This window comes from Gymnoscopelus microlampas, assembly GCF_963454915.1.
Source record: "Gymnoscopelus microlampas genome assembly, chromosome: 20".
Lineage (NCBI taxonomy): Eukaryota > Metazoa > Chordata > Actinopteri > Myctophiformes > Myctophidae > Gymnoscopelus > Gymnoscopelus microlampas.
In genome coordinates this window covers 26,467,239-26,494,267 of record NC_139957.1, presented here as the reverse complement: position 1 = coordinate 26,494,267, position 27,029 = coordinate 26,467,239, and the positions used below count along the sequence as shown (strand labels likewise).

The window sequence follows — 27,029 nt, the reverse complement described above, 5'->3', positions numbered from 1 at the left end:
AGCTTAATTTGCCGTGGTTTAGGTTGAACAGATGTCTGGCCTGTTAGTAGATCCCCATAATAATTACGCCCATTGTAGTTTTATATTTGAAGAGAGGATTAGGCTAGGGGGACCACTCTCCTGGATAATGGCCACTAATTATGAAATAAATCCTTGTTAATCACAGATTTAATGACATGTTTGAAAAATGACAGTCCCAGCCTCCCTGTGTAATTTTGAATAAGCCTCACTGGGTGAAGGTAGCGTATTTATGTGCTGAGAGCTAATATATCCTCACTGTCGGATTGAAACCTTGTATCTCCATGTTTATTTATTATTTTATTGATCAATGTACTGTGGGTATTACAACACTCACAGTCGCAACCCAATGTGTTGTGAGCTTGTAGGTTTCCTTTTTTTTAAATGTCTGAAACTATCCACCTATCATGAAAACAAGGCCCAGAATAGGGATGCCAGGTTGAAAGTAATTAGCCAATCAAAAGTATTAGAGCTTGTGACTAAATCTCATAACTCTATTAGACCCATTGGAACGGGTTGTTCTTTTTTTTTCATTAAATGAAAATTTTGGACATAAGAGGTTTCCACCCGAGAGCAGTGATGATATGGTGTGCTCAAGGGATTGTGAGGATAATTGAAACGGTGTCTATTTGAACTGATTTGCAGTCACACCGCAGCTATTTGGCTATTTACACCCAGCAGCAGCACCCCCACCACCCCCCCAGCTCCACAAAAAAACGAACATGAAAAATGCGGACCATGTCGATGCACTAAAAATGTTGGCATTAAAAACAACGCAGGCGTGCCGACAAGCAAGCTTGAGCCTTGCAAGGCACGCCCGAGGGAAGCGCTAGCCGAGTGAGCCCAGGCCAAGCGCCATCCAGGTTGCATACCAATAGGGTTGGAATCGGTTGTAATCTATTTCAGAATAGCACATAGTAAATGAGAATACGCCCAGGGTTACGTGGACCGTGTTGAGGTTGACATGGTTCGCATCTAGGAATCGTCTCTTTCAGGTGTAAACCGTGTACAGTGTATGTCCAAAAACATTAAGTTTCAGGTAATGTTGTAAAACAAGCATACAACGAGCATACATCGCAGTTCGTTATTAGCTTGTAGGTCGGCAATTTGCGCTACTTTTGCGCGACACTGTCATGCGACATAGTATAAAATAGGGCATTCATTTATGAAGAAAAAAAATAGATTAGATATGGAGATACAAGGTTTTTGTCCGACTGTGACAAAATATATCTTTGATTCAGAAAAGTCGGCATAACGTAAAATGCAAGTATGTTTTGTCTTACGATTTGAGATGGGTGAGCTAAAGGTTAATGCATTGTAGCAGATCACGATTCCGTTTTTGTACATAAAGTAAACATAGGCTACACATACAGTTTGTGTGCCCGGGTGCAAATAGCATTGTTGGACAGGACACCTGGGTGTTTTGTCTCTGCCATGCTATACACCTGGGTGCTAACATTGTTGGCAACTACTATGACACACCTGAGTGATGATAATAGCATCTGCCTAATTGAAAAGAGAAAGGAAGCTAATCTTCAGAGATAGACTTGTTAATTGTCATGCATTGTTTTTGTATTATGAGTTGAGAGTTGAGTTAAAAGTCAGCGGATATTGGGTGTGACTCTGGTGTAGTTGTCACAGCTCCACCCTGTCAGAAGCCAGCAGTGGTAGTAAAAAAAAAGAAGAAAACCTTGTACAATGTATGTGCATTTCAGGTTACCTTAAAAAAAAAAAAAGCCCTACTATGTTATTACTGTTGGTGTGTGTTTTGTGTATGTGTATGTTTGTAACCATATAATACCCCAAAAGTATTGACAGTTTTGCAGGAGTCAATGTGGGTCAAAATACAAGTATTAATAGTGGTTTCCGTCAGACCATTAAAAAAACACTTCCCCCAGCTGCCTCTATCTCTCTCTCTCTCTTTCACACATGCTCTCTCTCTCTCTCTCACACACACACACACACACACACACACACACACACACACACACACACACACACACACACACACACACACACACAGTCATACACACACCTCACTATATAGCATTCTTCCTCTGTCGGTGGACTTCTTTTCTGGGGCAGTTAGAGCAGAAGGCAATCAAGGCATCCTTGTGAAGGAAGTTCCGTTGTCACACTGAACAAACATCATTCTTGTAATAACATCTCTTTTGTCCTCAGAAACCCTTTACTTTGCACTCCAATCGATGACTACTGGTCAATTGATTGATTCATTGACTAACTTATTAAATGCAGCAGCGGCCTTTGCTATGTTTCATCCGATTCAATTGAAACAGGCCTCCACCCTCAGGGGGGCCTCCGACAGACCGTTTTGGGGCATTGGGAGGTAAACGGGAGACACTTTATTGTGAAGGGGTGACAAGAAAAGGAGAGGTGTTGTTGCTGCTAAGTTGTTAATATAGTTAATATATGCCACAGACAATTTCAAACGAGAGGACGATGCAATGCACAAGCAAGACGTTAATCATAAAGTTGGACCGTGGACACATGTACATTAACGTTACCACTTGAACTGAAATGCTCTGAGGAATCTGTACAATGATGATCATTCATCACAAAGGCTTTAATCAACTTTCTCAAACAACCTGTGAGTAGCCTCTTTATTGCCTGAACAGGTCAGCTGCGCAACGTTATAAATATAACAGGATAGAGCATTGTATTCATACAAACATAATTGTATTTATGATATGATATTAAAAACGATTGATAACCAAAAAAAAGGATAGAGCATTGTATATCCCTCAGCTCAAAGCCTGTATCAACAGAATAATGTCATAGACAAGGGGATGTGCCGTGGTGATGATTATCTTCCATTATAAATGATACGATTTAGCTTTAGAGTATTGTTTGTTGGAACGGCAGGCTCCGTCACAGACTCGCAGAGTCAGACCTTCTGCTATTGCTGGACGAGTGCACTCGTCTCTTTGGAATACCGAAACACTCAATATACGGGGCGTATATTGAAATTAAGGCCGCCCCTAATTAAATGTCACTCTTCCCCACTCTCTCCTGCCAGGAGGACACGGACATTAAAGAAATCAACATCACCCATGTGGTCAAAGAAGGATCAGAGAAGGCCGACGCCTCCCAGTTCGAACTGCTCAAAGTCCTGGGACAGGGCTCCTTTGGCAAGGTAACACACCCACACACACACACACACACACACACAACTACTCGGCACAGTCTGTTTTGATTGAGTTCCATGCAGGTGCTAACAAAATCTCCTATCGGCACAGAGATTCCCAAGTAATGAGAAATATTCTACTGATAATATGCATTTGACTAATGGCAGCCATATCTAACTGGCAAATAAAGATAAATACACACCACTCCTCCCCTCTATGTGGACACAGACTGGATAGAGATTACTGATATAAAATGTGATCATGGCCAGTGTTCTTGTGGTGGGTTGTCCATTTTCATTTGGCTCACCTTTTTTGGCCCGTTAGCACTAGCTGTACCCATGATTCCAATGCTGCGTGTCAAACTTGGGAACCCATCAAGTACGCGGCAGCTAAACATTAACGCTTACCGCCTCTGTCTTAAGACGAGAGAGTCTCTTCTCCACGCCTCACGTGTGTGTGTGTGTGTGTGTGTGTGTGTGTGCTGTAGGTGTTCCTGGTGCGAAAGGTGACCCCTCCTGATGACAACCAGCTCTATGCCATGAAGGTGCTGAAGAAGGCCACACTTAAAGGTACGCTACCCTGTGGCACACCTGTTGGTTGGTTGGTTGCCTCACTGGCTAGAGATGACCCCTGGCTACAGACTGTCCATCTGGTGACCTTGTGCATGATAACATGCATAACAATATATATCATGATATTCGACGATATTCGATATATTGCGATATCACGATATTCGATATATATTGCAAGAAATTTCACCAACGATATATCACGATATCTGAAAATATCGATATATTGCGATATCATGTTATATTGCATGAGAATTCACCAACGATATATCACGATAGTCCTTGTATTCAATTCATAAACACATAAAATAGCACCAAACATTTTTATTTATTTTTTTATATCGATTTTTTTCTGCAGTATATAGATTATTTACCGCGGGAGAAAGTATCGTGATATATCGATATATCGTCCCACCCCTAATGTACAGTACAGTGGTGTGACATGGTGAAAATAGCCAATCTACAAGCCTTGTGCATCCCACGCAATGCGTTTTTGATCTACTACTTTTGCTATTTTCTGAAGATAGACACTTCTGAAAATGTTGAAAGAGGTTAAAGTTTGACTGATCCAACACTTTCGGTTTCTTGCTTTTGTGATGTTTAACCAAATTGGCAAAGCACCCAGTTTCAGTTGTTGAGGGCGTCTTCTTCTTCCTGTGTGTGTGTGTGTGTGTGTGTGTGTGTGTGTGTGTGTGTGTGTGTGTGTGTGTGTGTGTGTGTGTGTGTGTGTAAAAAATACCTAGATGTGGTCTGGCTGTTTCAGTGCGGCAGGCTGGCCAATGCCTGCTTTCCCATTCTGCTTACAGGTGCTGCGGTCTCCCTGGGAGGCTTTGATTCTGTAATAAACACCATGGGAACAGATTTGTTCACACAGTCATCAAGTTGAAATGATGTGATTGGCATTATTTGCACACATGCACAGTTGCATCGATTATCTCCACATCATTACCGACCAGACCACACAGATAAATTGATATACAGCATGATTTATTTTTTACAAGTGTTAAATAGCTCTATATTAGAGTGTTTCTTCAGTAACATGGGTCTCCCCTTCTGTCCAGCTCTTTAGTAAACAGAAAATACAGTACATTCTCAGGTCTGGATACCAATTTCATCAGGAGATAGAACTTATACAGGATAAACAAGTGCAATTGGAAGTGATGAAACAAAAGGACAACATTGGAAATGGACAACTGTAAAATGTAGGCTGATAAATGGGTTCTCTCTGATTGAATGAAATTGGTTATCCACCTGAAAATGTATTTGACTAAAAAGCTGGAGAGACAGGAAGACCTGTTACTGAACAAGCAATCATAGAGCTTAAACATTTGAACAAAAAAAACGTTTTGTTTTAACCAAAAAATATCACTTGCAGTACAGTAAGTGCTGGATTCATTACACTTGAATCAGTTCAGTGTGCACTGTGCAGACAACATTTGTTCTCTTAGTTGCAACAGGTTGGATATGACATGCCAAACATTTTTCTCTGCCTTTGAATTTTAGCGAAAGTCCTTTTCCTGAGTTGCAGTGAGATTGAACGGAATGGGCAATCTGATGGACGTACAGTATATATGCCCTTAGGCCAGAGTTTGTTGTCTATTTTGAATTACTTTATTTCAGAGAGGTCAGAATAGAGAGACGGGAAACCAATAAAACCAATATAATTAAGTTTGAAAATGAGGAAACCAAAGGGCAAAGAGAAAAGAGAGTCAAGACGGTGGATGGATTCAAAGCCAGGTCCTCATGCTCACTAGAAGCGTTTGGTCTGCACTGGCCGTACCACCAGGCATCGGCACCCCCCTTAGGCCAGAGTTGTCATACAGTACACACATACAGTACACATTATGGCCACAAACTGACTGATTTTCCCTCTATACAGTGAGAGACCGATTGAGGACCAAGATGGAGAGGGACATCCTGGCAGATGTCAATCACCCATTCGTTGTCAAACTGCACTACGGTGAGTCAGCCTGGCCCTGAAGCATTATGCTTGATTTATCCTTAACCCATTAAGACCGGGGATCTTGAAGATTTGTGCAAATCTTTGAATATATATATACATTTTTTTTAAAGTGAACATTTGTAACTATCAAATGTCTCAACAAATGTCTTAATCTTTCTGAAAAACTAACTTGTTGCTATATCAGTGGTGCTCACCACTTTTTCATGTCAAGGACCACCCAAAATTATGTTTTTGGCCGCCGATCCCCATCAAAATATGTTGTTCCAGGGACCCCCCCCCCCCCAGAAGCAAAGATTTGAGTTAAAAATGTTGTTTTTCAAAAATAGCAGATCTACAAGTTCTATGAGCTTGTAGATCTGCTATTTTTGAATATCCAAAGTATAAAATCATGGTTACACAGATGCGTTCCCGGTTTTAATGGGTTAATTGCGCTTGGACAAGAGCAGTAGCAATCTACAAGCTCACAACGAGTTGTTTTGCGCCACGTTGTGAGCTTGTAGATCAGCTTTTTTCACCACGCAACGCCAGCACACAGCTACTGTAAGGACAAATGTGGCTTTACACCTCTGTACTCTCAACCTCCCAACAGCAGCAGCTACTGTGCTGTTATCTGTGATACCACCGCTCTACCACCCCTAGGTGCTGCATACCACTCCCTATTTAGATTTCTTACTGGGGAAATCTATGAGTGCTGGCCATCTCTTGAAAGGAGAGACCACCATCTATATTTATTCATCTACATGTATAAAGCCCTCCCACACGCAAACGTGTGTTTCCCCTCCAGTCTCAGTAGACACGCCCCCTGCCCCTGGTCATGCAGTACTCTGTGGTGGAAAATAATATTCGCCGCTGGCATTGCCTAGGGGCGGGGCGATAATTTACGATTCTGTGCCTATCTGTACATAACTCGGACGGGGCAGAGTAGGCTCAAGCGAACTTCGCAACGTTCAGCACGGCAACTCTGGTGCTTCTTGTGGCTCAAGTTAGCTTGAGACTGCGCCCGTCCGTCCGGCTGTATTAGTATGTGACAACGCCCACCGTTCCCAACTCTGTAGAGCGAACAAACTACTGAGACTGGAGGGGAAACGCACGTTCGCCTCCCACACCGATTAACCTCCTGCTGTGTCTCACTTCTCTTTTTGTCTTAAATAAACCCAAGGTCAGTTACCCATACACAATATTTCCTCATAATTGGGTAAAAGTATTTTTGCTTTTGCTGTTTTGCCCATCAAACTAGGGCTGTGCGAAATGGACAAAACCTAATTTCACAATATTTCTTTTTTACCAAAAACCTCTATTTGTTATCTGAGGTGATATTGTAGGGATGTCTTTTGGTCTTCTGACAAAATATTCATCATTTATGCCTAAAATAAATAAGTGGGTAAAGTAAAATAATAGAAGTTTTGCAAAACACATTTTCTGATATTACTCCTACAGATTTTGTCCAAACATCACGCCAATCGGTACACATGATCTCTATAGTCATGTGATCAAGACGGATCTGTGTGATTTTTCATATTCCATCCTGATGATTGGCTTCCAAGGTTTGCATGAGTGGCCCGTTTTGAACAAAATGCCTCAAATCATGAACGCTGTCCGATTGCCGTGAAACATTGCTGGCCCACAATAAGCTACCAGTACCTGCCCTGGCGGAGACCTGTGCTCCGAGGAGCACATTTTTCTAGTTATTATTGCTTTTATACAGTATTTAATTTGTATTACTACTGGTATTTTCTTTTGTTAGACTGCTTTTTTTGTTATCTTAGCACCATTGTGAATGGGGGCTCATTCTTTGAGAAAGAAAAAAAGGTTGAATGAATGAATGACTTTGATCCCTGTTTTGTTTTGTTTGTGAATGTGTTTTTTTTGTGTGTGTCTAGCTTTCCAGACAGAGGGGAAACTCTACCTTATCCTGGATTTCCTTCGAGGTGGAGATCTCTTCACCAGGCTGTCTAAGGAGGTGGGTCACTTTTGTTTTTGATGATGAGGTATAGTTTGTCATTTTAACTAAGGAACGTAAAGAGAATCTAGAGTGATATATTTGTCACTTATAAAGGTATAAGCAGCAAAATGTTTGATGGACATGTTCCACAGAGACTGTGCTATCAACAATACTATATAACAAGATAATAAAAAAAAAAAGTCATAATTCTGGATGAGATCGAAATACATTTAAGTCCAGGTAACCGCAGTATTAGACTCTTAAAACAGGTAGGGTATATTTTAGAAGCAGTGTCAAATGTGCAAGAACAGAAGGCATTATATATTTGACAGCAGTGTCAATTGTGCACAGATACTTTGTGCAATCCAATTTTGAGCAGCTGCTCAGGATTGTTACAGTTGTTTTATTTAGTTTTTTGTATAAAGATCAGCATAGCAAAATAAAGATCTAATCATATGGATCTTGGGATCCACATGGGAATGGCATGGCTCCAATGTGGCCTTTGACGTCAGTCATCTGTGATGTCAGTCGTCTATAATTAGTCTCGCGTAGCCAGACAACTATTCCACAATCTCCGAATCCAATATAGAGTCTGGAACTACACATCCCGAAAGCTGAGAAAGGAAGCTTTTTGGATTTCCATTTCTGATAAGCAGCAAGCTATATAGGCTTTGACTATTTTGATTTATATTAGGACAAATTTGCCCAACTGTAAAGATGAAACGGAAACGGGGAAGAGGCTTTATCCCCGGAAAACTTTCAGAGCTTCCGTGCTCCAGACTGTATGACGGAAGCATTTTGACATTGTGGGCGGCAGTCTGGCTTGTGAGACTGACTTCGTCTATGATGTGTCTATAACTTATGACTCCAAATTTCTGCAAGGTTTCAGCCCGATCAGAACCCCTTTGATGATATTATACATAACATAATACGATTATAAATTCAAAATATTATTATTTTGAATATATTCAAAATAAATATCTCAAAAAGCTCCAGACACACAGACACAGCCACACTGTAAAAAATAGTCAGCATACTTTTTATTCCAGTAGCTCCCATTATTGTTGTTTATTGCAGATCAACATTTGGATTCTTCGGGATATAGTTGCTTATTTTGTCTCAGTATTTTAATCTCTCTTCTATGTATATATCTGTATCCCAGGTGATGTTCACAGAGGAGGATGTGAAGTTTTATTTAGCAGAGCTGTTATTAGGACTGGACTTCCTCCATGGACTGGGCATTATTTACAGAGACCTCAAACCTGAAAAGTAAGTGAAAGTATACACTGTTGCACACACACACACACACACACACACACACACACACACACACACACACACACACACACACACACACACACACACACACACACACACACACACACACACACACACACATGTTTGTAATTACATACTTTAACCCTAATTTAGACTTGAGGCCGATTCTACAAATGTCTTCTAAATCCTAACAGTTTTCTGAAAAACGTATGTTGCTCTATCAGTGGTTCTCAAACTTTTTCATGTCAAGGACCCCCGAAATTATATGTATTTGGCCGCAGAACCCCCATCTCAAAATATTTTGTTCCAGGTACCCCCAGAAGCAAATATTTGAGTTAAAACTGTTCGCTTTAATAGTCAAAGATTTGCACAAATTTGCGTTCGGGTCTCAAACCCACCACCTGTGGGTTTGAAACCACCATGGTGCATCCGGCTTTGTCGGGCGTCTATGCGAACTTGGGTGGGAGGAGTAGGACGAAGGCCCTACGTCCTCCCGGTGGTGGCTCCTCACTGGCAGGTGAGTCAGTAGGTTACATTTGGCCCTCACAAGTTTAGTACAAGCACGCACACACTTAGTGACTCATGGCCCACATACCCGTGGCTTGTATCCAAGGTGTGATATTACATGTGTATTACATCAGCAGGTTCATAACACCACCTTAAACCCACTAACCCGTTTTAGACCTCACAGCCTTCAGTGAGCTTCTCTCTCTGCATTTATTTATTAGAGGAATACATTTACAATGGCAAAGGGAATAGAAATATGCATGTTGCTGGCATAATGAAAAAAAAAACACCATCCCTGCTGGAGTGCACTCAGAAAAAAAGCTTTAATGTGCCGTGTTTTATTCAGAGTAATCTTATATCTGGTGCATTAACTGAGTATGTGAATAAATCGGTTGGCAGAACTTTTTTCTTTTTTCCACCCTTTTTTTTTCTCTGTTCCCTAATTCACTGCTTGGAACTGGTCCATTTATTCGTTTTTTTTATGTTGTAAAGTAAAACATGGTCATCATGGTCTAAGAAAATTACTTATGTAATCGCACATTTTCTTGTTTTATTTCATTTTTTTTCTTTACCCAATAAATAGCATCTGTGTCATTTTAGATTTTAGCGTTGGCTATTTAAAAATAGCAGATATGCAAGCTCATAGCACATCACTCCATGCCACGCTGCGAGCTTGTACATCGGCTATTTTTGAACATTTTAGTAAAATCTTGAAAGAACTACTGGTTTGGAAGGCTTTTGTAGAATTGGCCTCAGGTCTTAATGGCTTAATACATTTTATCGAAGATATGCTAACAGTTTACAATAACCCAATAACTCATACAGCCCACCGTACAACCAATCCACACCCATCCACACAGACATAATACAGTATATAGACCAGTGGTTCTCAAACATTTTCTGATCATGGACCCTCAGTGTGATACTTGGCCACGGACCCCCCTTTAGAAAATATTTTGTGTGAGTGACCCTCATAAGAAATTATTTTACAAGATTAGTTTTTTAAATAGCAGATCTACAAGCTCACAACGTATTGCATCACAACGTGGTGTGAACTTGTAAATAACCTCCTGAAACCCCCTCAAGGATCCCTTCGAGAACCACTGACATAGATCCAATCCAATCCACTTCATTCATAGAGCACATTTAAAACAACAGCGTTGAACCAAAGTGCTGTACACTCGGTAAACAAATATAAAATACTTAAAGACAATGGACTAATAGACAATGTATACAATGAAAAGATTTGACAAACACATTTTTACCAACAGATTGTTATTTATGTTTGTAACGTTACGCCATGTTTGTGTTGTAGCATTCTGCTGGATGAGGAGGGACATATAAAACTCACAGGTAACTTCACTCTCTCTCTCACTCCTTTGATCTCACTCTCTCTTTCATTCTTTGTGTCTCTTGGACACACACACACACAATTTTTTGCGGCTCCTCCCTTGTTGACCTTCATCATTAGTCAGTGTTGACAGTCTTATCGTTCCCTGTCCAGATAGCTCTACAAGGGTTTGTATGTGTTCTTTTAGTTAATCATTACACCCCATCTTATCCTCCTTTATATCATTACCTCAGGGCCTGCCACTGGAATCAAAGTGACCTGAAAGATTTCTCAAAGATTCCTCAAAGAGGTTCCAAAACATGAATGCTAGCAAAATGCTTGGCCATTAAGCAGCTAGCTGCACTGCTGCAGTGCCTTGCTCAAGGGCAACTTGGTAGTAGTAGAGAACATTACTTGTGCACTGCCCTCAAACAATATTTTCCTTCCAGTTGCAATAAATCAGGCCAGCAATCATCCTGTTGTCAATCCTGGTTTTACCTGTTAGCCTGATTTATATTTCGTCGTATGACAGTTGCAGACTGAAAATATCCAATCTGCAAGCTCACAACACAACGCACTGTGAGCTTGTCGATCTGCTATTTGGGGCGCACAACCATTGTATGACTGAGTATAAACAGGGCCTTAGGCTACTGCCACCATGTTATTGTACCTATGATATACAAGTATGTGTAATGTATCTTTCAGACTTTGGCCTGTGCAAAGAAGCCATTGACCATGAGAAGAAAGCCTACTCTTTCTGTGGTACTGTGGAGTACATGGCACCAGAAGTCGTCAACAGACAGGGCCATAACCACAGCGCCGACTGGTGGTCATTTGGAGTACTGATGGTGAGGCACTAGGTCCAGTCATACAGACATTCAGATAACCGTACGAGTCGATAGGACCACATCATATTCTGAAATGCAAAGTCAATGCAATTATATGCTTTACAGAATTTGGTTTCCATTGCATGTGTGTGTTGATTCATTGCCATCATTCTGTTCTCTGTCCCAGTTTGAGATGCTAACAGGTTCACTGCCATTCCAAGGGAAAGACCGCAAAGAAACTATGAACATGATCCTGAAGTGAGTGACTCGTAAAAAGTATCTATTTGCCATCTATTTGCAGAGTAAACAACGCTGACTTATAAGTTGTATTGTTACCCATCAATATAAGTATGCGATAGTAGGCCCCTCCTGTTTCCTCTGCACTAAATATTTTCACCTGATGTTATCCCCAGAATAGGGGTGCTAGGGTTCAAGTGGTTCCATCAGGGGTAAATAATGAATAGATTCATTTAATTCCCAATTCTGTGTATGTTTGTATCCTCTGCAGGGCACGTCTGGGCATGCCTCAGTTCCTGAGTGCTGAGGCTCAGTCTCTACTCAGAGCTCTGTTCAAGAGGAACCCTGGCAACAGGCTGGGTTAGTAACAACTCAACATTCATTCGTATCATCATGTATTTGATGCCCACTTCAGCATTAAGGATTCTTTTCTTTGAATCTGACATCCCAGTGGATGGGACAGTGGCCATCAGTGTATAGTGCATAATGTACAGCACAGTGCATATACTTATACAGTATGTGTGTATACAGTGCATTTTTATAGTGCATAGTGTATACAGTGCATATTGATATCGTCACAGTCGGGACATAAACCACGTATCTCCATATTTCAACTTTGAATGTTTTTTTAATTAAATGAATTATTAAATGAATACATCAAATGTACTTCTTAATTTGTTGCACAAGAGTGGCATGAAAAAGTAGCAAAAATCTATCTAGATCTACAAGCTCACAACGCATTGAGCTTGTACAGTAGATCTGCTATTTTCACTGTTTTCAGTAGATTTTGGAAGTGGTTAAATGTGTGCGATGTGCATGGGTTTATTATCTATATTGAACCAATGAAAAGTACTAACAAGAGCTTTAAATAATAACTACATTAGCTCCATTGGAACACAGGTTATTTTTTCTATTTCCTGAAAAGTAAAAGGTTTCCACCCGACAGCGACGATATATAGTGTATTCAGTGGCAACAGAAGTGTTTGATGTTAAATAGAATGAAGGGGAAGTTCTTGCTGCTCATTATGATGCTGTTGGGTCTACTCTCCAGGGTCTGGAGCAGACGGTGCAGAAGAGATCAAACGACACTGCTTCTTCTCCACCATCGACTGGAATGTGAGTGACCCGTATACGTTCATTTTTTACCGACTTTTACTACTTTCAGTTTTAAAGAGTACTACAGGCAAAGTGCATTCAAAGTTTGTTGCTGATTGGTCCAGCGCTTTACGAGATTAGCTCCAGTTTTAAAGAGTACTACAGGCAAAGTGCATTCAAAGTTTGTTGCTGATTGGTCCAGCGCTTTACGAGATTAGCTCCAGACACACAGACATAGACCTAGACACTGTGGGTCACAGATGATTTTGCGGGGGTCCCCAGATGACAATTTAACAGGGTCCCCACGGTCATGAAATTCCTGGAAATATTTTGAAATAAATAAATAAAAATCCAGTACTGGAAAAGGTTTGGAATTGATCAAAGGTCCTGGAATTTATCAAGGGTCCTGGAAAAATATTTGGCTATGCATTGTTTTTGGCTATTTTTTAATACAAAACATTTTCATAAACATTCATAAACAACATAAACATTACACGAAATATGTAACATATGTAGTTTTTTGCCGAACGGGCTGTGTTACACCCTATCCGCACTGCCAGCGATGCGACGTGATGCGCCGTGATGCGACGCGAGCGGGCGATGAAATCTCATTAAAATACATGTTTTTGAATGAGACCGTCCTGACCTACCGCGAGCGACAACGAACCGTGCAACGACGTCGTCCACCCCTCCTATTTTCGCTCGCAGGGTCACTTCCCTAATTTTGCACGAAATGTTGAATGAAATTGTACTATTTTATATTCTATGCTTTATTTTTGCTACACTGCCTATCTTTAGGCATTGTACATAGGAGTAAGAGACACATTATTGCACTGAATGATTGTTTTATAGGCATGGAAATTGGGCTAAATATTCTGGAAAAGTTTTGGAAATTCATTGATAAAAATGTGAGGGGACCCTGATTTAAGGAATTTTAAGACCTTTTTAATACCTCAAAAAAATAAAGAAAAGAAAAAAAGACCACTGCTGCATCAAAATTAATCAACTATACTATAAAAACTGGTCAAATATTTTCCAAATTGGCAACATTTTTGAAAATAGCCGATCTACAAGCTAACAACTCCTCGCCTCAAACTAAATTGAATGCCTCAACTCCTACAATTCCAAGTGCTTATTGGGGTGGGGGGTCCCCTGTTTATTTTGGGGGGTCGCGACCTAAAAAAGTTGAGAGCCATGTCATAAAAATCTTGAGTACTTCTTCGACCTGGCCTGGACACAATTGTACTCAATTTACATAATGATTATGTTTTTTATTTGAAAATGTCAACAGTCTTACATTCAACTTTCCTGTCTTCTTTGTTTACGGTATGTCTTTATTTCAGAAACTTTTCAGGAGAGAGCTCCCTCCTCCGTTCAAACCGGCTGTGGCACGTCCAGATGACACCTTCTACTTTGACCCCGAGTTCACCTCACGCACGCCAAAAGGTCAGAGGTTAAAGTAGCTGGGTTAACTCCTGATTTTTATATTGGGCTGGGTTCATCCAAAGTCAGTTCTGAACCCATTAAGACCTGAGTTCTACAAATGCCTTAGTTCTCAAACTTTTTCGTAATTCAAAATTATTCAACATTTTTCAAACACTTGAAATTTTCAAAAATGAAAAAATAGCAGATGTACAAGCTCTCAGCGTGGTACGAAGTGATTTCAAAGGTTTCCGTGTCCGTGCGCACGCACCTTCCTGCGTGCATGCATGTGTGAACATGCATTCAAAATATCATCCAAATTATAGATTATGTTGCGCTGTGACTGTTAGTCATAGTGTGCCTTTGCCCCGATTTCCAATGCAATTCCTTAGATAATGTGTCTTGATATTGTTGCAATACATTGGACCCGTCCTGTTTGTGTGCATCATGTGTCTGCTGGTACTGTAAAGCATTGGTTCTCAAAGTGGGGTCCGGGGACCCCCAGGGGTACTTGAGGGGGTTCCAGGGGTCCCCAGCTAAATGATGGATAGGAACCAAATGGACCCTTATGGGTCTGTAACTCGTTAGGGTCCATTTGGTTCCATTTGTACACTCTCAGAGTTAAATTAACATTGATTTTACAATATTGGGGTCCCAGAGATATAAATGTCATTAAATGGGGGTCCGTAGCTTAACACATTGAACGCCAGAGGTTAATCTCATAATGTACTCACCAGTGCTAAGGTTTTATTGTTGTTTTTTTGTTTTTTTCATGTCGCCATAGCCCATAGACCCCGCTAAATCCGGTAAAAACGCGCGTTCATTGGGTTCTACACACACAGGGGATCTGTGTGCGACGAGCAGAAAAGACCGCATCTCTTTACGTTCCGCCATCTTGAAGCTACAGGGGTAAACGCTAGACCGTGCGATGCGAGGAGAAAAACTACACCGGAGATAATCGACTTAGAAACCGGATCCCAGACAGAAAGTGGGTGTGATCGAAAAAAACGGAAACCGGATATTTCTGTTTCCGGTAATGAACCCGGAACCGGAAGGGGATCAAAAAAATCCGGAAAGTGCACCGCAAAATTTCATAACGGATTTTCATAATAGCGGAGGTTCGCGTAGGTCTACGCGACTGGCACGCTGCGGCTTTAAATAGGTTCGCGTAGATCTACACGACTGGCAGCCAATGTGTTAATGCATGTCAAACTGGGGGGTCCTTGAAATTAAAATGGTTGAGAATCACTGCTAGAGCTGTAAAAATCTTCTCTTATGGGGGTCCCTGAGGCATATCTTTTCAAATGGGGGTCCACAGGCTAATAAGTGTCAATTTGGGGGTCCTTGACATGAAGAAGTTTGAGAACCAATGCTGTAAAGTACCCCTGTCTAACCCATGTGTTGCTACTGTACCTGTCCTCCCCTCCAGACTCCCCAGGTGTGCCCCCCAGCGCCGGAGCCCACAATCTGTTCAGAGGCTTCAGCTTCGTGGCCTCCACCATGCTGGAGGAGGAGGGCTTAGACGAGACGGCCAAGCCCCCTCCACACCCAGTGGTCCAGGTCAGCTGTCACTCAACTCATGGGACACGCCCAGCACTACTCGTATCCCCAGTGGTTCTCAAAAGTGAGGTCCAGGGACCCTCGGGGTTCCTTGAGGGGGTTCCAAATGGACCCTTACAAGGTCTGTAACTCTGAGAGTGTACAAATGTAACCAAACCAGTGGTCCATTTGGTTCCATTTGTGCACTCTCAGAGTTATGCGGGTCCTTGAAATGAAGAAGTTTGAGAACCACTGGCATGGATTTGACCAATAAAAGGCTTTCTAATCAAGTTTTCCTCTCATTCTCACAATGTGTACTGTATATATTCCAATTACAATCTCCGATTCTGTGAGTGAAACAGCGCATGAATCCAGTAATTCAAGATTACTTGGGTTTGAGCACAAGCACAGTGTTGTGCAGTTCTGTTTATTCAGTGATCGTAGCCTACACATACTCCTACTGGTGCTCCACTAGGTGGTGTTTAATTGAAGCCCTGTTATGCAACTTCAACTTTATTTGTCTCATCACAATATTACAGGTGTAAAAGAATGGGCGAAATATGTTTATTTTTTGTGTCCAAGCTTTATGAATTGCAGTTGCTGCATAATAAGAATAATCTCAAACATTAAAACAGAACGGTAAACGATGTCAAGTTAAGTAACATAAAGGGTACACAAATCATAATAAGTAAATCAAGAATCAGGAGGGGTATATTTGTCAATCACTCATACAGGTACTAAGCAGCGAAATAAAGGCAGACGGAGTACCCCAGACTGGAATGGCTGCAATGACTCATTGAATGATTTCAAACAGGATGAGCCAGACTGGGGGATGAGGCAAATTCAATAATTCAGTAGTATTATCCTTAGATCCTGTTCCATGCTTGGCTAGAAGAGTATTTGTGGGAGCGAGGCAACGCTACTATGCTTAAATCCATAACTCTTGGTGTCTGTCTCTTTCTCACTCCTCCCTCTGTAGCAGTTACATGGGAAGAACCTGTGCTTCAGTGATGGCTATGTGTTGAAGGAAGACATCGGAATGGGTTCTTTCTCTGTCTGCAAACGCTGTGTTCACAAATCCACCAACACGGAATACGCTGTGAAGGTTAGAAGACACACACATACACTGAAAACATTGTCCGATACACCCCTTATCAGACAGCGTCACACTGATAAGAACCAGAATGCACGCGCAGGCCGGCACCAAAAGCACCCTACCGCTCATCCTATATTACAATTGCCGTGTTTCGTGCATGCACGGCCCTGTGCGGTCTGTTGTCTGAGTGAGTTCTGTTGTCTGAGTGAGTGTTGTTATCCGACAGTTACACCAACATTCGTTACCTATCGAGGCCTGTTCCGATCTGTGATTGGCTTACGTGTGGCTCGACAGTTACACCAACATTGGTGACCTATCGAGGCCTGTTCACTACAGAGGGGAGAGGGGGCGACACACACACACACACAGAGTTTCAAGCTCACAACACGTTTTGTATGCTATTCTCGGCGTGCAACACCGTTTTTCTTTACACAAATTATGTTTTTTTTCTCTCATGGCTTTTTATCCGTAATATAAGACAAGCACAGCAAGGAAAGACATTTTATTTTCAGGGGAAAGTAAACAAATATTTTGCTAGGGGTGGCAGAGCAGCTAACAAATCCGCCCAATGATTTTATTGCTACAGCAGACAACATTTTTAAGGCTACAACCTGCTTCAAAACCATTAATCATGATCAAACGTAATCGAGGAGCGGTGCCCTCAATCAAAGCAAAGAGGACATTTTCTTATTAATAGCTGATTTACAAGCGTACTAGTGTGTTTGAGAGAGAGAGAGAGAGAGAGAGAGAGAGAGAGAGAGAGAGAGAGAGAGAGAGAGAGAGAGAGAGAGAGAGAGAGAGAGAGAGAGAGAGAGAGAGAGAGAGAGAGAGAGAGAGAGAGAGAGAGAGAGAGAGAGAGAGAGAGAGAGAGAGAGAGAGAGAGAGAGAGAGAGAGAGAGAGAGAGAGAGAGAGAGAGAGAGAGAGAAAATTTACATTATAAAGTGAGTTTTGTAAGTTTGAGTGGGTTCTACAACTTTAGCAAGCTAGTCTTGTTTGGAAAAACAGCTATTTTGTCGCGCGGTGAAGGAGAATGATTCATTGCCATTTGCCATTATATTTTGTGAAATAAATGCGTAGGCTAGAATCTACTTAACAATTGCTGTCAAACACTACCGCTGTTGTGTAACACGTCACACCTCTTATTCCGCAACTCTGGAAGGCACAAGGAGGAGGATTTGTTTGTTTTGTTGTTTGTTTTGTTCACCCCCCCAAAAAAAAAAAAAAATTCTATCGATTAGTCACCCCATGGAGACTGGAAATAATGGATATTTTTTTGTTTTCACACTACCGCTGTTGTGTAACACGTCACACCTCTTATTCCGCAACTCTGGAAGGCACAAGGAGGAGGATTTGTTTGTTTTGTTGTTTGTTTTGTTCACCCCCCCAAAAAAAAAAAAAAATTCTATCGATTAGTCACCCCATGGAGACTGGAAATAATGGATATTTTTTTGTTTTCATCGCATTCCTAAGCCAATAATATGACCAGCAGACCGGCACGCAGCGGCTCCGGTAGGATACACAAAGGAGACTCTTTGTGTATCCTACCGGAACCGCTGCCGGTCATCAACTTATTGGCTTAGAAATGCGAAGAAAACGAAACAATATCCATGAATTGAAGTATCCATGGGGTGACTAATCGATAGGAAAAAAAGTAATTTTGTGGGTGAACTATCCCTTTAATGGCTGCCCCTCATCATGCCAATAATGCATGATCTCTGTGTAAAAGTGAGTTATGCTTAGCCAGGGGCATCTGACCTAAAGTACATCTTTTATGCCCCAACCTTCTTACACAACATAATCTCAAAGCCCCCAATTTTCTAAAGAAAATTGCTGATTTTAAGACTCAATCCTGGCATGCGCCTGTATTGATACAGCTGACACGTTTCTATGAAAGCCTCAAACCTGGGTCCCAGTGGGTTATGTTATGGGTGCTTTTGTGTGTCGAACAGATGATTGACAAGACGAGTGCAGATCCCTCTGAGGAGATAGAGATTCTCCTGAGATATGGACAGCACCCCAACATCATCACACTGAAGGATGTGAGTACACGCACACACACACACACACACACACACACACACACACACACACACACACACACACACACACACACACACACACACACACACACACACACACACACACACACACACACACCTAAGGCCTGTGATATTAAGGAAGCATGTTTAACCCATTGAGACCTGAAGCCGATTCTACATGTCTCCTAAATCCCAACAGTTTTCTGAAAAAACTTATGTTTCTATATCAGTGGTGCTCAATCTTTTTCATGTCAAGGACCCCCAAAATTATATGTATTTGGCCGCGTACCCCCATCAAAATGTTTTGTTCCAAGCAAAGATTTGAGTTAAAAATGTTCGCTTTAAAAATATATATATTCAAAGATTTGCACTCATTTTCACGATTTTTCAAAAATAGCAGATCTACAAGCTCATAGCGCGGCACTCGGTGCCGCGCTATGCGCTTGTATATCTACTATTTTTGAATAGCCCAAAGTGTAAAATAATGCTTTTTAGCTCAAATCTAAAAATGAGACAGTTCCAGGTCTCAATGGGTTAAGAAGTGACCGCATTAGTTTATGACAATAATATACTTTTTTGTTCTTGCATTTGCGCGCACTTGTATGTGTCTCAGGTGTACGACACTGGCAAGCAAGTTTACATGGTGACAGAGCTGATGCGAGGAGGAGAGCTGCTGGATCGAATCCTCAAACAGAAGTTCTTCTCTGAGAGGGAGGCCAGCGCTGTGCTTCACACCATCACCAAAACTGCAGAGTACCTTCACTCACAAGGGGTGAGAAACTGATCCACTATCCAGTAGATGTCCAAAGTCATACATTACAAACGTCATTGAGTTTGGAATGTCATGCCTTGCAAAGCATGTAACCTGGGAAGCTCCATACAATAATATATGGTACAATCAAGCTACATTATGGCTCATTTTTATTTAAATAAACTAGAAGGAAATAGGATGTATATATGTTGTTTTGTGAGATAAAACGTCTCAGGTAAAAAAAAAAGTCCATTGTAGGTCTGTTTTTTTTACGGTGTGGATGTAGGGCAAGCCTTCTAGAACAAGGTCTTTATGTGTGTATATCTATCAGACTCAATATAGACCAAACACAGCTGCTGTGTTTGGTCATGATGTCATGGAACATAACTTTATGCCATGAAAGCCTGAAGTTCCTGGTGTAGAGTGTAGTAAAATAAATTAAAGTTGATGTGGCTTCATTCATCAAACTGCACACATGCAGCAGTAACTTATTATTAATAGCCAATGATTGGACACAGTGTCATGGTTTGGGGACTTCCAGTCATTATTTTGGGACTTCTGTTGCCCTCTGTTGGCCATTTCTGATTACTTGTATCAGAGTTGGATTCCCAACCCTTACATGGATGCCATGCCGTTATTAGACTGGTCTTGTTTTCTTTTACATCAGCTTTTCTCAAACTCTTCTGTTTTCTCTACATATATATTTTCCTTCCCCTTCTTCCACTCCTCATTCCTTATTCTCTCCATCCTTTCTCTTCTACCTCCAGGTGGTGCACAGAGACCTGAAACCCAGTAACATTCTGTACGTAGATGAGTCGGGGAACCCCGAGTCCATCAGGATCTGTGACTTTGGCTTTGCCAAGCAGCTGCGTGCCAACAATGGTCTGCTGATGACCCCATGCTACACCGCTAACTTTGTAGCTCCAGAGGTAAGCTGAATGTCCAACCTAAAGGAGGTTGCGAGTAGGTTAATCTGTCCGTCAATGGGTGTCGCAGCCACAAGTGGTGAAACATTGGAAGTGTGCCCTCGGTCTCTCAGAGACGCCAACCTTGACTACAACTAATTATGATCTTGAATGGAAGTAAACTGTAAGTCTTAGTGAGTGTCTGGTGCAGAGCCTGTAGGCTCGAAACGTCATGTCCAATGGTGTAAAAAAGGAACCAAAATAAATGTTTAAGCTTTGGCGCATGAACCAGTGGGCAGAGTTTATTCTTTTTGTATTCTGACCTCAGCCCAGCACCTGGTTTTTAGTGAGTGGATGTGCTTTGTTGTTTGTTACTGCTAGTCTTAGACATTGAAGTGTGACATGTGTATGATACTACTCTCGCCTATTTCTCTGTGTTGGCAGGTGTTGAAGCGCCAGGGTTACGATGAAGGCTGTGACATCTGGAGTTTAGGAGTATTACTTTACACAATGCTCGCTGGGTATATATGATCACACACTCACACATAGTCACTCATTTTAAACACATTACTTTCACCTCTCTGTCGCACTCGCTAAATGCTCCGTCTCGTCCTCCATTCACCAGCTTCACTCCATTTGCCAACGGACCTGAGGACACTCCGAATGAGATCCTGAGCCGAATAGGCAGCGGCCACTTCAGGCTGACTGGAGGCAACTGGGACGCTGTGTCTGACACTGCCAAGGTACGGCAAGTCAAGCCAACTGTCCTGGCATTAAACATTTAACCATATGAACCCTAGCTTTCCTATTCTGGGGGGCGTAGATCCGGCAGAAATAGCCGATCCACAAGTTCCATGTGTCACATTGCGGCACACTGAAGATATTTGGTATATAGACCCCTGGTGGACTAAATTCAACAAAGTATATAAAGTTTAAGAGGTTAAACAACACATTCATATACCCCCGGTCAATTGACTGGTTAATTGATTTACTTTATTATTATTATTTTAAGGGTTACACATAAATGTACAACCCTAACCCTATATGGTGAAACCTATCAATACTATTTCTCAATATAATTAACCAATTAAAACCGGGAAAGGATCTGTGTCATTTTAGACTTTAGCTATATAGCAACATACGTTTTTCAGAAAACTCTTTTTGAAAAGTCTTGAAAAGTGGCACAAAAACAAGACCAGGAGACCTGGTTCTGCCAGACCCAGAATTCACATGACGTGTCAGCCTGTGTCTATGCCCATGTATGGACGAAAGGGGGACAGACTTTTATGGCTGGGGCCTAAGGACAAAGTGACCAAAACCATTTTTTTGCCCATGTATGGAGAAAACGGGTACAAAACATGCCCATGTATGGACGAAAGGGGAAAAGACTTTTATGGCTGGGGCCTAAGGACAAAGTGACCATGCCCATGTATGGAGAAAACAGGTACAAAGCCTCATGTAAGCCAGACCCCCTGGGTCCGGCAAACATTCAGATGGGGGTCCGTGGCCAAATACATATAATTTTGGGGGTCCTTGGCATGAAAATGTTTGAGAACTACTGATTTAGGAGGCATTTGTAGAATTGGCCTCAGGTCTTAATGGGTTAAACTCGGACTCCTGGTCTCTCCCTTTGTCAGTTTTAGATGCATAATGTTCTGTACTGCATATATCAGAGGTCGCGTTATTCCGATAATTGCCGGTTTTGACCGTTTTTTTATGACAAAGACCGGAAAAAATAAATCTCTCCGGACATCCTGACCGGTTGATAATGACACGGCTGTTCATTAATTATCACCGCAAAATTAGGCACATTTCAAATCCTCTACTTTGCAAGCTCTCTCTCTCTCTCTCTCTCTCTCCCTCTCTCTCGCGCGCGCGCTCTTTCTTTCTCTCTCTCTCTCTCTTAACAGCGTGCGTGTGTTTCTGGGAGAGAGAGAGAGAGAGACGTACTAGACGTAGAAATAAAAGAGTTTGTCACACGCTGTTAGGTTACACCTATTTCCTGTTAATAATAACCAGTGTAAAATGTGTTGCATTGGGCGGTAAATAGGCGACACTTTATTGTGAAGGTACAACAGGAAGAAGAAGAGAGCTAGTTGTTGCTGCTGCTGCGTAGCCAGCGGGCTCGGCAGTCCGCGGTCCGGTTACAAGTTACATTATCTAAAGACAAGTTGTGTATTTAACAGCCAGTCACACACAAGTTGTATCATTACTAGTTAGAATATGTCACAGATACTAGGCTAATACAATGGCACTTGTGAGTAAAGTTGTCAAGTTGCCCTACAGTTTAACAACAGTGCAGGTTGAAGATGAAATCTAACACAGATGCGTACATACTCTTCACAACAACAGCTATAGGCTACTGCAACTATGGCATCGAGGTGAAACATGACGTTAATCATAATCGTGGACCTATTTTTAACTCTATGAGGTGGACACGTTAAAACGTTACCACTTTGAACTGAATAGCTCTATGAGGAGACGACAAGATTCTCACAACTCATCAACTTTCCCACGGCTGTCCCAACTAGACGCACGGACCGCATCCACTGTCTAATTATACAGTATAACCTCCTGTGAGTGAGTAGTGGTCTATATTTATTGCTCTAACAGGTCAGCTGAGCCACGTTATGAAGGATTCATCTGAAAAGCCCAATTTTGTGCAGTGCCCTTTCATTAGAAAATGCATACAAACGCAATTGATTATTGAGAAACCATTACGCACGCAGAATGCGCAAATGGTAATGTAGGTAATTAATGTATTTGTGTAAGATGACCCTGCTATATAAAATGTGTATATTATGATGGTTCATGTTCAAATAGCTCAATCCAAAATATGTTATGCTGTATTTACGCACCTGCTTGTCATTAATGCATACAAATAATTATGACCGTTATTTTTGTCAGATGTCCGATAAATTTGAATCCTTCCGGACATTGGGACCGGCAGATTAAAATCCTAGCGCGACCCCTGGCATATATGTGTGTGTTTCCAGGACCTGGTATCCAAGATGCTCCATGTGGACCCCCATCAGAGACTGACAGCTAAGCAGGTCCTCAAACACCCCTGGATGGTCCGGAGAGACCAACTGCCCAACAGCCAGCTACCTCACCAGGACCCCAAACTGGTCAAGGTAATGAATGGGGTTCTCAAAGTTTGTTTCTCAGATGATCCATAAAATGCTTGAAGTAACTCAAGAACTTATGTCTGTGTAAAGTCTTTGTTTATGGTATACAGAAAATTATATTAAAGCGATGTAGAACTTGACGAAAGCTTATATTGTGTATTTTATCTGTGCGCGATGAAGATTGTATAAAATATTTGTATGGCAAAACAGTTCTCAAAATCACACTTTAAACAAACATGATCAAAGCATATTCTGCCAAAATGTAACAAGACAGTCTAATAATGGAGTGGTCTCCCTGTCCAATATTTAGTAGTATAGGGATAGATACAGTAGGCTAACTGTGGTCTGGTTTGTGAGTGAAGCTGCACTATTCAGGTTGTCTGCTTATGGGCACGTCGCCTAGAATTTTGATCTCTTTCGGTTTTGCTATTTTCTGCAAATGTTGCTGAATGTTTGGCTATTATGACATGCAATAGGGACTCTATGGTTCAAGTGCCCTAACTTACTGCACTGGTGTTAACACACAGGGTGCGATGGCAGCCACCTACTTGGCTCTGAAGAACTCCCAGCCCACCCCAGAGCTCAAGCCCATCGAGAGCTCCTTCCTGGCCCAGAGACGCGTCAAGAAACTTCCATCCACCTCACTGTAGAGATTCCAGACAGCCAATCAGCTCACTGGAGACTGACCAAAACCACACACCCCTGGCTTAAACCACTCAATCAGCTTTGCTCGGGGGGTAATTAGGACCACCCCCTCCTACCAGCCAAGGAACCATGACTATGGTCCTGTTCCCACCTTGTGACATCAGTAGTGCCGCTCTCTCGCTATCGTTCCTCATATATGGGCATGTCACCTACTGTTAGTCAATCTCACTAGACTAGCAAAACGACATGAAGGTGGATGGGGGCACTGAGACCTGAATGGTTGCAGGTTCTTGGCAGATGTGTTAGCGCTCTGTGTGTGTGTGCGTGCGTGCGTGTGTGTGCGTGTGTGTGTGTGTGTGTGTGTGTGTGTGTGTGAGTGAGTGTGTGCATGTGTGATCTGCCACACAGTTTAATGCAGCCATGTTTTTGGTGGTGATCCTCAAACTGTTTTCTCATCATTGCTGTGATTGGTTGTCATTCAGCTTGCTGCACGTGCCTCGTCTGCCTGTCTTGTCATCTGTCCTTTTGTAGTTTTTTTTCTCCAGTTGATGAGCTTTATGTATCAGTAGTGCTGCCAATTCAACTCGGTAAGGTCCAACTGCTGTTTAAATATGTTTTCAAAAGAACATTACAAAACGTGAATTTTGAGGGGGGAGGGGGAATAAAGGGTAATGAACCATTTCTGCCATAAATGCCTCTTTGGTTTTGGTACAACCAGAATTCCGGGAAACGTCCGTGTTTTTCGGTTGATGTCGATCGATGCTTTGTATTTTGTTTGATGGAGAGTCTGTGTGTGTGTATGTGTTAGTTGCATGACGTACCGTGTGCCTGTACACACGTGGGTGTGTGCGTGTGTGTCTTGTCTTGCAGGATCAAACATGTATGCATGGTCTAGTGCCGTGATGATGTCATGTGGCTTCCTCCTCTCCTGTCCCTCCTCTTCACACTGCTTCGTCGATCCGCTGGCAACTGGTTTGAGAAATGTCTTTTATTTCAAGACTCAAGAAGGGTTTATTTATCACATACTCATATTTTTTACTACTTATTAAACAAAAAGAGAAAAAAAGAATAGGTGGCTTTCTGTGAAAGAAACTTGCCCCAGGAACAATGTGGCATGTTGAATTCTCTAATATCTTTTCTTTGTTGTGTTTAGTTTTTTCTGGTCACTGTGTTTCTTGGACAATGTGCATATTGAATGCAGTTTCCTGTGTTGGCTGCTTTTGTTGTTGATTGTTTTTGTTTTATTGTTTGGGTTCTTTTCGGTCCAAAAATTAAAGTGGTGATTTTGATATTCGTGAGATGACAGGATATCAGTCGGTGGAGTTAGATGCCATACATGTTCTCTTCTTCTGCTGTTTTAGGGGGAGGCGGGGCCAGCACTTAAATGTACTCTCTCTCCCATGAACTCTTGTCTAGTCACTGGTTATCTATATTCAGACGAGCACTTGCTGGGTAACCTTGAATTATTCTTATACACTGTACAATCCTGAGTGTTTAACTCTGAGAGTATACAAATGTAACCAAATTGACCCGTAAGGGTCCACTCTGAGTTACAAAGGGATGAATTAACCCTGAGGATTTTACTGTGCACTCTAACTTACGTCAATTCCCCTATCTCGCGCCCTCTCGGTCTGGGTACTTGATTCTGTCGAAGCAGCGGACTGGGCTTTACCTTGTCCTGACAATGACAATAAATGATCTGTGACAAAATGTGCACCATTTACTTGGTGATATGTTCCATTTTAGTTCTACAAAAGTGCAAAAGACTCGCACATCCTAGACCTACTAGGTAGGGTACTGGATCAAAAAAGTTCACCATGTAGAAACGATAAGATCTTCACACCAGATAGCTCTCATTTTGCAAAGATTTATTTTCATAGAGACGTTTCAGAGCACAAAGGCTTGAGAAGTCTGAGGAAGTGCTTTAGTGCTTTAAATGTTACTACGAAAATTTGTCTTTGCAAATGGGAGCTACCTGGTGTCCATTTTAGTACTAGTACAAGATCGGTGTTTGATTGTAAGTAGCTTCGTGGTGTAGGTCATGCTTTAAGCTTGTTGCCGAGGCCTACAGCGAGGCTGAATGTCTTACTGTATGTGGAATACACATTGTTCCTAAGCAGCTACTTCATACTGTACACCTATACAAGGGAAGTGCTGAGTAGCTAAATAATCCATGAACTAACTGTATTGACTCACTAGGGATCAGAGTTACCGAATTCTTGTAAACGCCTCCCTCCGTTGACTACAGGAAATGCATTCAAATGGCAAGATGTTATTGTACCATAAAGATGATAAGATGAAGATTTTTATATCTTACAAATATTGAATTAAAAATCCAATTGCTATGAGAAAATGGCTCCATTTCTGCTTTGAGTTTGGCTCGGTTTTTTCCTTAACACCTTGCTAAATTAACGCATTTTTTTATTTCCCATAACGTACATTTTTTGTAGAGTTAAATTGACTTGAATCAAGATATGTACTTGATTTTCCTGTTTCAATTCGATCAAGTCTATAAAACACAGACTGCAAGCAGGCAAGTGTTGTGTTTTTAGTAAAGTCTGACAGTTCAATTTTACCAGTTATCTTAACCA

General features: G+C 41.6%; 1 protein-coding gene across 6 annotated transcripts in view; it reads left to right on the top strand.

The window, feature by feature from the left end:
• rps6ka1 (ribosomal protein S6 kinase a, polypeptide 1) overlaps positions 1-25,731 on the top strand; it is a gene marked incomplete at its 5' end in the record, with an annotated part of 83,136 nt that extends 57,405 nt beyond the window's left edge. For all 6 annotated transcript variants that reach the window (XM_084045775.1, XM_084045774.1, XM_084045778.1 and 3 more), the window contains 20 exons: positions 3,056-3,172; positions 3,652-3,733; positions 5,613-5,693; positions 7,577-7,656; positions 8,801-8,907; positions 10,739-10,776; positions 11,459-11,601; positions 11,768-11,838; positions 12,089-12,177; positions 12,869-12,933; positions 14,256-14,358; positions 15,764-15,894; positions 16,853-16,978; positions 18,920-19,009; positions 19,623-19,781; positions 20,528-20,689; positions 21,110-21,186; positions 21,291-21,408; positions 23,662-23,799; positions 24,321-25,731. In XM_084045775.1, coding sequence (XP_083901901.1) covers positions 3,056-3,172; positions 3,652-3,733; positions 5,613-5,693; positions 7,577-7,656; positions 8,801-8,907; positions 10,739-10,776; positions 11,459-11,601; positions 11,768-11,838; positions 12,089-12,177; positions 12,869-12,933; positions 14,256-14,358; positions 15,764-15,894; positions 16,853-16,978; positions 18,920-19,009; positions 19,623-19,781; positions 20,528-20,689; positions 21,110-21,186; positions 21,291-21,408; positions 23,662-23,799; positions 24,321-24,443 — 2,100 coding nt within the window. In that variant the 3' untranslated portion in view covers positions 24,444-25,731. The remainder of the gene's footprint in view (positions 1-3,055; positions 3,173-3,651; positions 3,734-5,612; positions 5,694-7,576; positions 7,657-8,800; positions 8,908-10,738; positions 10,777-11,458; positions 11,602-11,767; positions 11,839-12,088; positions 12,178-12,868; positions 12,934-14,255; positions 14,359-15,763; positions 15,895-16,852; positions 16,979-18,919; positions 19,010-19,622; positions 19,782-20,527; positions 20,690-21,109; positions 21,187-21,290; positions 21,409-23,661; positions 23,800-24,320) is intronic.
• Between the last annotated feature and the right edge of the window lie 1,298 nt (positions 25,732-27,029).